This window comes from Haemaphysalis longicornis, unplaced genomic scaffold (genome assembly GCF_048455015.1).
Source record: "Haemaphysalis longicornis isolate Haplotype H1 unplaced genomic scaffold, Haemaphysalis longicornis Haplotype H1 scaffold_12, whole genome shotgun sequence".
NCBI lineage: Eukaryota > Metazoa > Arthropoda > Arachnida > Ixodida > Ixodidae > Haemaphysalis > Haemaphysalis longicornis.
The window spans coordinates 113,591,338-113,604,991 of record NW_027526225.1 but is presented as its reverse complement, the minus strand read 5'-3'; the positions used below and the strand labels follow the sequence as shown (position 1 = coordinate 113,604,991).

Genomic DNA, 13,654 nt, shown 5'->3' with positions numbered 1-13,654 from the left:
ATTTTTCACTCTTTATTTGCCGCCGGAAGACCGCAGATGACGTGCAGCACACGACAATGCGCAGGTGATAACGCATCTCGCTGACCACAAGGCTGCATTTTTTTACTACTTTAGTTTGAATGCGTATAAAAACTTGCGTGGTTGAGCACGTTGTGCTTCTTCGGCGCTACAAATTTACGTAAGCACCAATACCTTTTTCGCCCAGGTCATCGAGCGGCGCACGATGTAGTATAGTTTATTTTGTCACCAACAGATGATGCCACTGTACGGGAAGATCCAAAACAGTGGACCACTCTTAGGGTTGTTTGTGATGCATGGCGCCTATGGGAAGTTTCGCAACTCCTAAATCGAGTAACTCTGAGGTCGGTATACAAGAGTAGGTCCCGGGGTTAGAAACCGCAATGGGACCTCGTGTGCTTGTACGAAAAATCATGGTCGTCCAATCCAGTCTCCTGCAGTGCTTAACGAATCTCTATTCTCTCTAATTTTATGCGGACATCGGAAACGAGTCTAATCGGTGAAGTCCTGGAAGGTCTAGATAACGCACTCAGAACTTCGATCCACCACGTAATTCAGAACTGCGAGGCGTTCCCGGCCTCGGTCAATGTTCCTGCGGCTAAGGCGTTGCGCTGCTGAGCACGAGGTCGCGGGTTCGATTCCCGGCCGCGGCGGCCGCTTTTCTGATGGAGGCGAAAAGCAAAAACGCCCGTGTGTACGAGATTTCGGCGCACGATAAAGATCCCCAGGTGGTCAAAATTAATCCGGAGCCCTCCACTACGGCGCGCCTCATCGCCTGCGTTGCGTCGGCGCGTTAAACCCCACAATCAGAATCAGATCAATGTTCCTGCGCTATGAATAGTAGGTGCACAAAGGGTGTGTTGAGTGACAAAGCAATTGTAGAAGCGTTAACCGTCTAGATAGGAGTCAATTTCAACACTTGCCCGAATTCTCTTTTCTCGTTTTGTTAGACAGCACCAACTACAAAAAAGCCACTGAAGCAGTCATTGGGAGCAACACGACAGCCCAAAGGGAAAGGCGGACGTGAAAGGAGACTAGACAGATCTGCTCGAATGCCAGTGCCAATACCATACGCAGACTACTGAAAGGAGTGACGTAGCCTTATCTTGCACTGTATTCAGGACGGTAAAATCGAAATGGGGCGTCAATAGAACGCTTTCGCGTGTTATCTGTGAGAGCCGGAGCTGCGGGACACTGCATTGGTAGATGTCTGGCGCTATTCCACTCACTCTGGCCTTTTCCAGCCCTCTACAACCGATAATTGGAATTTTTCACGTTAATTTGTACTGTTTTTTTTTTTTTTTTAGGTGCGGAGTACCTTAGGACCGCATGATGTCCTTCCGCATCCATGCACATAGCATTTACAATAGCGAAAAATCCCACAGGCACCGGCAGGATTGGAGCCTGTGACTGGTAGACCAGACAGAGTTAGTGTCAGTCATCGTACCCATTGGGCTACGAGCGTGAGTTAGTACCCGAGAGTCAAACGGCTTACTCCCTCACCCATTAACGGTGCGGAGTACCTTGGGACCTCCCAATGTCCGTCCGCGTCCATCTGTGCGCACCCCACCATCAAGCGAAAATCAAGCGATTTTTTATTTTAGCCGTGAGTTGCAGTTTCATTTAGGGAATATTCAAGGTGCAACTCACGGCTCAAATCGAATGACGGTCGGGGCGCAAATCGGATCTCACTCGGGGCGCAACTTGGATGTCATTTCGAGTCCCCGTACTCCGCACCCTCGCCATCATACACGGAGTGGAGATGCTGCCATTTTTTTAATGCTTAATATGCCACCTGGACACCAGCTTTCGTGGGGTACTTGACGTGTTTCGCAAATTCGCCGCATTCGTAGGCAAATTAAAAGCAACCTATCGTACCACCAAATATAAATACTATTATCATTCACTACCTTTCTGACTGCATCCAGTATTTTTTTGGAAGGGAACCCTCCCGATTCCTTAAAAGAAAACATAAATTTCTACCTCTTTTTTGTTGTGTATGAATCTTATTTTATCAGAGGGCCAATGGCCAGAATGAGAATTTCGCATTAATTTATTTTACATTCTTTAGTGCACAGCCGAAAACAATGAGGGCGATAGGCCCAAAATGTTCACTGGCTAAACTTCAAATGAACATTCATACAGCTAATTGAATAAACACCGAGATGTCCTGTTTGTTTCCTCTGCCTTTCAGCTTGCATGCGTTCCCTACTCATTTGTCTCTTTTTTTTTCTAATGTTTCTTATTTTCTATTTTATAACCTTCTGCAGCAACGGACGCGGGGTCTTCATAACATACATTGTAAGTATCATATCAAATCAAATCAAATGGTTAGTTTTTCAATACAAGGTTGGGGTTAAAGGTGAAAAGGGTGCCTGACTACCCTTGCAGACGGCAGCGTGTTTACAATAATAAGCACTTCATGAATGGCCTATTTAACGCTTAAGGACTTGCGAGAAAAAAAAGTAGCATGAACTGTTGCGCTCATATATAAAAAAAGACACTGAAGCAGGATTAAAAACACGAGTACAACAGATTTATTCACAACGTGTTGTCTGAAAAGCATTCCACCAACTGTTTCCGGGTAACACTTCCAATATTAACACCTTTGTGTTCGCAAGTATTAAGCAGAACAGGTAATGTATATGCTAGTCATGCTAGAATATGGTCTTTTCTTGAGATTTACGCCTGCGCGCTTGCGTGCGCTCGTGCGCTTACAGTAAAAGCCGCCTCAGAGTCCCTCACAAACTCTTGTGTAATATTCCCGACGACGAAAGAACAATGAAATAGGCAGACCACTGACGAACAATACAACGTTACAAGTCGCGCTATGCTCTATCGAGGTCGTATTTTGCTTTAATAAAGGCGCGGAACACAGCCATTTGTCGAAATTTCAGAGCCCGTGAAGATCCTCACGTGATCTAAACTAATTCCCAGGCCTTCAATACGCTGCGCCTCACGGCGCAGATGTAGCTTCGGCTTATAAAAGCCTAGCTGTAACTTCTGGCAACGCCCACATTGATGTGCGCCTCTCTTCCCGCCATTACATTCCACATCACCCGTCCCACTAAATATAATTCAGGACTTTCACCGCCGGGCACCTAACATAGGTATTGGTGCTGCGTAGCATTCAAAACAGTAAGTGGGTTAACTCTCATCTAATTACATTGCCATTGAAGTGCACACAAAGCACGGCAAACTACGCGTGGCTCGTCGGAGCCTTTAGCCACTGCGCACTTTTTCAGCAAAATGGGCACAAACTGGTGACGCCACAAACGTGGCAGAGTATTACTAAATGAGCTTATCTAAACAAACACCTTGTTGGTAAAATGTCGCTTTGTTTATCGCCATGTACAAACTACTTTTGATTAATCTGCGTTAGTGCAAGGGTACTAATGTAGGAGTTGCTGAGCTCCTTTGAAAGCAGCGTAATGCTATGTGCAACAACACTGGTGCAATGTTACCAACGAACAACAATGTCGCGTCAGAAAAAAAAGCATTTGGTTTCCAAAAACTAAGATGCAGGTAGATTAACCTGCCTAACGAAGGCGAACTTTTTTTCCCATATTTACGGTTTCAGAATGAGTGACATGGGCTGCATTCCAATTAGCAGGCGGCTTGGTAGACAGCTTACGAAGCAGTTTAATTAGACGTCTAGAAAAAGAAGAATTCGAACGGGGAAGCGGTCACCAACACAAACGGCAACCTCGTAGCAGAGATTTTGACAAACGCAAGCCGCAGGTTTTGTAAATAATATAACCGCTATTAATGTAAACATTACGTGATTTAAAAATTAAACAAAAGCATATCTTAACCACTAGGAAATTATGCAAAATATTTCAATAAAAGGACAAGTTCGCTTGTAACAACAGTATTACGTAAAAAGGTGGCTCACTTATTAGTTAGACAGGAAGGTAGCCTGTATCGTTGCTGACTTCGATGCTGTCTCCGCGGCCTTGTCTCGGTTGATGACTTCGTTCGAATTGGAACGGGGCTTAAAGGGACCATGCAGACAAAATGCAAGTTTGGTTGATTCGCTAGATTTCCTCGTTAGAATAATACGTACACCACTTTTAACGCAAACTTCACTGAAATAAGCTATATAATTAGGCTGAAAGTGAATGGTCCTGCCACCCACTAGCTCATTTCCCCCACTAGAATTTATAACGTATTATGGGCACCTGTGCGATTGGTTGAGGCCGTCTAAAGCAAATGCAAGTTAGGCAGGGCTTATAAGATTGCAGAACTAGCTATTTTTGCTTAAATGTAATGCATATTCATTTTATAGCAGTATGAATGATGGGGTGAACAATGCGAGTTATGAAAGTGCGCGTAAACCTAGAATCACAAGTGCATACTGCTGTTGGTACTGCGAGCACTATGGTTGTTATAGCTGCCCAGCAGACCGGCGCTTTGGGGTCGCCTCACACGACACTGGCCGATTTGCATAAGCGACGTTGTCTTACATGACCCCTTTTGTCGAAAATACCCCATGTTTCATGAAACGATTACTTCCACCGCAACAAAACAAGCCAGGTGCAAATACAGTCAGAAACAAAGTGAGGGCGGACAGCGGTCCTCCGCATTATGGAGGCGCCATCTTGGAGGACTGGCGGTAGGCAAGGCGTTCCGCATTCCGACCCAGACTGAACAGCGTACTAACGTTCGCTTAAAGACCTGTTTTGGTTACGTCATCGCAGACGTCACGAAACACACGATTTGGCGGGCGAATCAAAATTTTTACTTAAACCGACTCATTTCTCAGTGAACAAAGCATTGTTTACTGCCGGAAAATCACTGGGGGCACTATACAACAAACCGGTATTTTGTCTGCATGATCTTTTAACATTGCGGACTGTCCGCGAAGGCGGCAACGAAGCCGCCTAAAAGGCACATTGGAACTTGACCCAGCAGCTTAAGCTTGATTTCCAAATGGATACAGTTGTATTTTCTTGTCTTGATTCAGCAACCGGGGAGCATCGCTGCCCGCCATGGCCGAAGGATTATGCAGGGGGACCAGATACTGGAGATCAACGGCCAGAACGTACGGGAGAGCAACCAGAAGGACGTCGCGCAGATGATCCACGTAAGGGCAGGGAACATTCTCGCAGTTCGCGCGGGAGTTTTGAACCTCGCATATGTGGTAACCTTTAAAAGCCTCCTAAACATTACTTTTTAATGTGAATATTGTAACAGCGGAGTGTTCATATTATGAAATAATGAGCATCACAGAGAGATATTACGTGTCTACACACAACAAAACAACCACTAATGCGTGCAGAAACCTATCTTATCTTTAGTTCGCTTTACTTTCGCTTTTTGAAGTTCACGCAGTAAGCATGAAAAAAATGTCGTCACAAAGTACGAGGCTGCTATTGGCTGGTACTGAATCCCATTGTGCGTATACCGTAAAACGTACGTGGTCCGATAAACACCAGATACACGAAGAGAATTGGTGGGTGGAGCTTCGCTGTACGATATCATTGCCTTCTGGGAAGATTCCGTAGGAAAGGCTAAGCCTTCTATACTAAGATTAAGAGAGGTAAATGCAAGGCTGTTACTTTTAAACGTTCATGAGTGTAACGTTTCTCCGCGCTATAAAAAGATTTGCAGGACACGGCGTCTTGTACCAAGGGTGTCTCAGGCGCTCGCCGAGACCTCTTTGAGCGCCCTTCCGGGACATTCAGAAGCTATCCTCGCTCAACCCGTAAACTGAGTAGCACATTTCGCTACGCGCGAGGAGAGCGCAAAGCGAAAATGTATCTCGCGGCGCCTATAATAAAAGCGAGATGGTGGCCATAATAAAAGCGGGACGCGTCGTATACTTATAAAACACCTCCGCATAGTTTACGAAGGGCTAGCTTATGAAAAAAAAAACAGCATTTCCTAAAATGTCCTCTCAACGTATAAAGTTTGCGCAACGGTATCATGCGTACACTATAAGGCTGCTCTGCCAAAATTATTTCTATAAATTACCACCGTAATCCTCCTCAATCCTATCACACAAACGGAGAGCATCCCTAATTGAAATGCAAGACAAAACGTGATAGGCGATATAAAAAGAAATAAGCTCAACTGTGTTACCTAAATTTGTCCTAGTATGATGAGGATGACGAATAAAATTTATTGGTCGGATTCTAGGTGCCGGTATTAGGGCACCCGACCGGTGGGAGGCGTCCTGACTTCGGGATCCAACACGATCCAACACGACAGCTGATCAGCCGCTTAGCGTTTGTTCGAGTAGCTCTCTCGTTTACTTGTCACCAGTAAGAACATCGTAGCATGAGAGGGAAATACCACCTAGTCCCAACCGAAACACCTATGGGGGCGCACGTATTTCTTTCATCCGCCTTAACCTTACACGACACCAACCAACCTGGAGTGATTTTATAGGGTAACACTGAAGGCGCGTCTCCCGCCATGCGTTGACGCAGAACCTGGACGGCGCCATCGTGCTGCTGCTTGGCCGCGTCCCCAGCTTGTCCACGGCCATCCAGGAGTGGGCCCGCAAGAAGGCGCAGCAGTCTCTGCGCACGCGCACTTCTACCTGGTCGTCGTACACGGGAAACAACAAGGAGAAGCTACAAATACAGAGGCCCAGGTACGTGGGACTCTTCTCCGCCAGCCTTTTGCAGGCGGGTCGTACGTTCTGGCAAAATGACTGAAGTGCGGAACACACGTGCGGTGAGCGACGCGTTTCTTGGAGCGTTTTTTCTGTCTCTGCAAACCGGTTTTGGGGCGCGAAAAACGCATGCTGAAACGCGTCTTTCTCCGCACATTTATGTGTTTTCATTGTTCACAATACCCCAAAATGTACGTGACGGGGTACTCCAAAATGTACTCCCTTACATAGTGGTGTTAGATTATAACACGTATTGTATTGGCACAATAAAAGTAAGGGTAAAGAAATAAAACAAAACAAAACAGGAACATTCAAACTGAAAACGCAAATAAATACACACTGTAAGCTTGAAAAAGGGGATAATGCAAAATGCAATACATAATAGAAATGAAAAAAGGAGAGAAATATGATACAAATGATTCAAATTCAAACTCGAACATAGTGTTCAATCTAGCAGCCCAACAATAACAAAAAAGAAAATACAGAGCAAAGAAAATTTTAGTGCACGTTTTGAAAGAAGGATAACAAAAAAACACAAAACGAGAGCATATGTTAGGTTAGCTCTTTCATTAGTTCCTCGAATTTTGTGTTGCCTTTTTGAGGGGCGATACGAGATGGAAGATTATTTCATTCGACTATGCAACGTGGAATTGAAAACCGCCCAAGAGCAGATGAGTAGCACCTTAAACGTTTAACTTCGTCGTGATGGTCGCGGAGTAGAAAAATCACGGGAGGCGGGTCAAAGAAATCATCGTGAAGTGACACGTGATGATAAAGCTTATGAACGACATGTGTTTGTTCCATCAGTCGTATTGAGTCTCGCGCTTTACACCACTACAATCTGTTTTTGTTTGTTTAAAGCTATTGCTAGGTTAATGGTGACAATACCAGGGGTGGGAAGCCCTGCGTGGCCCCCTTCCGGAGTCTCTGCGATACAAGATTACTCCCGTGGACACGGGAAAAAATTCAAATCCCCTCTGTCTAACGATAGCGATGGTTGAGACACGAAGCTTTCTTGCCTGCGGAGGTCAATAGGCGAAGTGCCAAAGTTAGAGCCCCAGCAATCAAAGTCAAAGCGTCAACTATAAATGGGCGAATGACCTGAGAGTCAAAGTCCAAGAGTCAACGATCAAAGGGAAAACTGCCTGCGAGTACAAGTCGAAGCTCAGACGACAGCAAACGCATCCCCCACCAGAAAGGTGAGCGCCCGCTACCCTTCAGCGTCGTTCAAAGTGAAGTGCTCAAATTCGCTTTAAAATCCAACCTGCTTCGACCATGTCGGATTGCCGATCCTGTAGACGTAGTCTTCATAATGAGAGAGACCTAGATTCGAGTTAGGCCACGGGAAGCGTGTTTTCTCGTGTCATCATCATCATCACCATCATCATTTGGGGTCTTGCCATTGTGTAAAGTTGGCTTTCGTGCATTGCGTTTTTGATAACAACATCCCCATCCATGAAACCAAGAAAGTTTCGCCTTAAAGCTCACACAAGAGGTTTCCCGTCATCGAGGCTTCGGCTCCACTCGGCGCTCATCCCAAGTCGTGTACTTTACCAGCTGCCCCAACAGTAGCTGATAGAGTACACGGTAAGAGTGCCTGGGAGACCTTCACGGAATTTCCTTGGTGTTTCCCAAGCGGCACCAAATAACAAGGACCTCGACGAGTCTCAGTTTCCTCCACTCCGCTTGAGGGCGTCATACAGGATGATGCGGTAGTTAATCCGTCTGGAGCAGCCTGCTGCTGGGAAAACACTGCCCGGACGTTTCCCCGGACAGTCGCTCGTGCATGCGGCACTCAACACTCTGAGCGTTCTTTATCCATAATGGCGGAAGAAACGGTCCAATCCGGAACAGCCTTGTTGTTTTGAGAGCTTTGCATGCCCATTAGCCATTCCTGGTATTCACTCGAAGCGATTTATCCCGGTAGCATAGGTGAGGACACTAGTACTGCAGCACTTGGACGGGACGTGTGGAGCCATTATTCACGTATTGACGGACGGCTCTATTGACAAAGGGAGGAAGACCAGCGCAGCGGGAGGAGGAGGAGGAGGAGGAGGAGGAGCAGGAGGAGGAGGAGGATCAGGAGGGATGCCTTTAATGATGACGAGAAGACAGCTTGGCAGCGAGCTTGGCTTGCTACTCCACATGAACATACGAGGGGTGAAAACGAACGAAGGAAGCGAACACACAAAAACTCACACAAACACTAACAAACGCAAATAAGCACATAGAACCCGACAAACGCAAAAACACACATACGCAGCACACGCACAGTAGTAAAGTTTAAGCAAACTTTCTCGGAGTTTCGTTCAGTCCGAAGTCACAGAGAAATGTTCGCAAGGCCCTTGTACTCCGTGTTTCCGCGGCAGTGAAGTGCCATGGACCGATGACGTTGTAAAGTTTCAGTGGTGCATCGGCACGCAGTCCCAAAGTTTTTTTCAAGGTTTGCCGTGGGGTGTCATAGCGGGGATACACACACAGTACATGTTCTATGTCCTCACGAACACAGTAAGCGTGGCAGTCAGGGGAGGCAACTCGGCGCGTCTTGTGCAAGTAGTGGCCGGTAGAAGCGACGTTGAGGCGAATGCGGTGAAAAACTGCTTCGTCGCGTTTTCCCAGGCCACACGGCGTTCGCAAAGTGCAGGCAGGATCAATTCAGCGACGTTTGGGATCCCCGCTATGAGCACAGTGAAAGCCGGGTAATTCGAACTTCAATAATTAGAACTAAAAGACAATTCTATGGATGCAATTTCGAACTGTACAATTTGGTCAGGCCAAGCTTCATGAAACCCGTATAAAAAAAACTCTCTATGCCAATTCGATTCGATTCCGCCGCGGATGATTCGAACTAGGCATCACCGCGTCGGTGACCTGGTGACTGCGGAACACGGCTACACACGAGGCTGCGTCACCCCCGGAAGCGCCAGAAGAGCTAAAAGAGAAGGTGAAATCATGTACAAGCAAATCTAAACTCCCCATGTCGGACGTTTTCGAAGCGATATTCTCTTCAGGATATGCGTCGATGAGGTCGTGAGGGCGGTGGTGTTACGTGCGCCGCTATGAGGACATCATTTCTCAGACCAGGAGCAGGGAACATGTCTCTGCCAGTGGCGACAAGGAAGACGAGGTCTTAATAGAACTTGTTGTTGGGCTAGTTGGTTCATGTTTACAAGTAGAAATTTGAGCGCAAAAATTCGACAAAGACACAGAAAGACCAGACGGGACTAACGCTCGTACCGTCTGGTCTTTCTGTTCCATTTCCACTTTCCACTTGTGAAGACGAGGACGCAGCACCAGCGCGGCCGTCCGATCGAAAGTCATGGACGGATTGAATGCCGCCAGTCACTTCAGTTTTAAAGAAGGCGAAGCCGAGGCCTTCTGGTAGATTCTCTTGTTAAAGCAGGAAGTGTTGGCTGTCGCCTCCGAAAACAAAAGGCCGACTGCAGTCATAGACTTTTCAAGCATCAAATTGTTGACATGCCTTACTGCTTCCAGATGGTAGTGTGCTGTTTTTAATATTCGCTTCCATTAGTTCGAACTTTTATTAACTAGAACTGACATGGCTTCCCCGTGCGCTTCCATATAACGAGACCGTGGCTCTATCGGCGAAGGAGCGGATATGAAAGGGCTAGAGGAGCCTATCGGCTGGTACTCGCATTTTGACAAATTCAACCGAGCTCCAAAAAAGTTTCCATATTCATGAATATGTTTTACCGATTCCTATGAAAGAGGGATCCACCACATTTTTTCCCCCTCTGACGCAGCCTGCCACTGAGCAGCGAGAGCTACGTGGTGAGCCTGGGCAACTGCGTCACGTCCATGCTGGTGGCGACCAGCACGCCCAGCGGCCCGGCGTCCCGGTCCCGGGAGGTGAGCCCCAGCTCCTCGCTCCGCCGTTCCCGCCTCAGCATCGTCGCCGAGGACGTGCGACCCTCCGGAGGCACGGGCGTCACGCGCACCACGTCCCTGGACGATGCGTCGTCGCCCAGCCCGTCGGGCCTGCCCAGCATCATGGTCACCAGCTGCTGAGCAGCGGAGCACAGTGACTCGGCCGGTTCGAGGATACGCAATGACGAGGGAACTACCAAAGGCTGCATCCGCTTCCTCTTCCTCTCTGCTCATGACACCAGCATCTCTACCAGCGTGGCTGAAGTTACGGAGGATTAGGGACAGGCTACCTACGTAAAGCAATCGAACTTGAGCTCGGACATCGGCCTGACACCACCAGTGCTTGCTGAAGCAACACTTGAGTCCCACTGTGCAGTATACAAGACATCAAGAGTAGACCGTTTGCCAGTCTACGGAGCTTCCTTCAGAAGCGTGGCTGAACGAGGGGCCTGCACCTTCGAGAAGACGTGCCTATGATCAGAGTCTGATTCTCAAGTCAGCGATGTTCCGTCACGAAAACACCCCTCGAGAATTTATATGGCTAGGTGCCTACTCGTTGCTGGAGTGCGGCAGAATTGTCCTACCCAAGTGGTGGGGTAGTTTTATTGCAACGCAGTCGTTGCAGGGTTCAACCGAAGACAGATATAATTATGGCACTGAATTTGAAGATCCCCACTTGCGCTCTAAGTGGGCGCTCGGATCTTAATTCTAAGCGCGGCGGCTCACCTTTTCACCGCCGACTAGCAAAGGTCCTGCGTAAACGCGAATGTTTGTTTGAAAGCAGTATCCTAGTGGTTTCAAGCTGCTGTCTGGGCAATGCCCATTATGTTTGAATAATTACAGTGCAGCCTATCTGTAGTATGACAGGAGTACCATATCGGCCTTTCAGTGGAAGAAAAAAGGTACCCGACCAAACAATTCCGGAAGCTTAACCGGAATAAAGGTAAAAGGAACAGCTGGTTTGGCGGAAGGAGCTGCAAAAAGAAATTCAGCCTTCGGATTAGTTACGCCATGACTGAAATATCAATTCTTCACGACGCCTTGGACTTTCCAGCTCGCCTTCATATAATAATAGGAAGGTTATTTCAATCTAGCATATAAAGCGTACAAACCGCTGAACCACACGAAGCGACTTTCCTTATTGAACTGTGTCGCGAACATGAGTGATCGACATGTGACCGAGACGCGATGCTGGGACGAACTCTGCAAGCCTTGCGATAAGTTTTCGCGCGCTACGGACGCTACAGCAGTGAGCGTGCGGCGAGGTACAACGGACTCACTGTAAACTGTGCCAATTCGTTTCAAGTGAGGTGCTTCCGTGATGTTCGAGAAAATTTTCATGTGTCGTTTTTATTCCTTGCACTAAAGAAAGCAAAATCTTCGGTACAGCCGTAGAATGAGCTCACACGTAAATTCCCTCCTGGCGTCTCTGAATGCTAATTCGGTTTGTGTTTTGGGAATAGCACCATGCTGTTTGTAAATGTGTTGTGGTCGATCACGTTGATGACGCTCACATTAGGAATCATAAAGGATAGAATTTTGTTGCTTTGGTTGTTCGCGCAATAGTCTGAAACGTTTTTCAGAGAGACGGCACAAAAGCAGTGCAGCTAGGGGTACGCTTAGAATCGTTGGCCATGCATTTTTAGCATTTAATTTCGTCGGATTGATCCCTTTCCTGTAATTCAAGCAGTCAGAAGAATTGTGTAAATTATCCAGGACTACATGCATTTTGAGCATTTAATTTTGTCAGTTGGATCTCTTTCATATAGTACAGCCAGTCAGAAAAATTCTGTAAATTATTCGGGGCTATCTTTTTATTTTAATTAAGCAAGAAATTTCATCACCCAGTCACGAGCTTGGTAACCAATGAACGTATTTGTCCTGGTGAATGTTTATACTGATATTCGTGACTTTTGTGAACTTCGTACATTTTATTGAGTGCTCGTAACCACATATCGTGATACTACGTTTGCGGATGGGTACTACAAAATTTGTTTTACTGACCAGAAATATACAGCACAGTTGTCACTGCTGATTTATGCCGCGAATCCCTGTGACAGACAATCTGATAAAGTATGAAATGCTGGGGCCCCTTTCTGCCTTTTATGGCTGTAAGTGATACCTTTGCCATTTCCAGTCAAACGCGTTGGAGTAAACGTTTGCACGTGATGGGCTGCACATGACATCTTCCTCCAAGTTTTTAAACTAAGTGCTACCAGTTCTGGTTTATTTAACATTTCACCCTAAAAACACAGTGCATGCAGACGACAAAAACTCTAAAAAACCTACTGCATCCCTGGTACGGTCACGGGTTATAGTAAAGGAGTACTGACACGAAATCTTTGTTTTACATTTTTTTTTTCTGCTATAGGTGCCTACCATCCCACAAATCATAAAATGGAACATTACATCGTCAATCACCGCGTTAAAAATGTTTTACAGCTTTGCTTACTTGTGTAAGTTGCGGTTTCGGTGAAGCGAACAACCAGGCGGCCGCCATGACGGGAGGGTGCTCTTGACGTCACTGTTCTCGTCCCACCTCAACCGGCCTGGACGCACGCGCCCGGAAAGCATGACGCCAGCCCCCAAAAAATGTGACGTGATGCACAAGGCGGAGCAGAGCGCACCTAGAGCAGCATGCTGCCTTAATTACGTCACGGGAGCCCTGACATCGGCAGTTTGAGGCGAGGCGCACATGGCGTTATGCGAATGACGATGTCAAAAGGGTATCCGTTCTGAGCTTTCTCGCGCGCGCAATGAAATTGATTTAAAATGTGTTCTACTAAACGGTTATTGGGCAAACGTCCTTGGAGGTATCTCCATATACTAAGGAAGCTTTTTACATAGTCATCTGAACTTTATAATGTGTGTCAGTACTCCTTTGAATTGACTTGAGGTTTCGCATTTTATATTACTGTTAATGTAGGCTTGGGGTAGGTTGTTTAAGTATATACATACTAAATTTTCACTTACTCGCAAAGAAAACCGGTTCACAAATTTCGCACTTCCGTTTGTTTGATAGGAGTAAATCTAAAAAGGCCCTTAAGACTATTTCAAGCAACACAAAGCATAAAAAGCTAGTTTCGACGCATAGTGTCGACTAGGTGCATTCTCAATACACTCTTG

General features: G+C 46.6%; 1 protein-coding gene across 7 annotated transcripts in view; it reads left to right on the top strand.

The window, feature by feature from the left end:
• LOC144163308 (multiple PDZ domain protein-like) overlaps window positions 1-12,118 on the top strand; it is a 364,611-nt gene extending 352,493 nt beyond the window's left edge. For all 7 annotated transcript variants that reach the window (XM_077694232.1, XM_077694236.1, XM_077694234.1 and 4 more), the window contains 4 exons: window positions 2,289-2,319; window positions 4,985-5,104; window positions 6,453-6,619; window positions 10,405-12,118. In XM_077694232.1, coding sequence (XP_077550358.1) covers window positions 2,289-2,319; window positions 4,985-5,104; window positions 6,453-6,619; window positions 10,405-10,669 — 583 coding nt within the window. In that variant the 3' untranslated portion in view covers window positions 10,670-12,118. The remainder of the gene's footprint in view (window positions 1-2,288; window positions 2,320-4,984; window positions 5,105-6,452; window positions 6,620-10,404) is intronic.
• The last annotated feature ends 1,536 nt before the right edge of the window (window positions 12,119-13,654 follow it).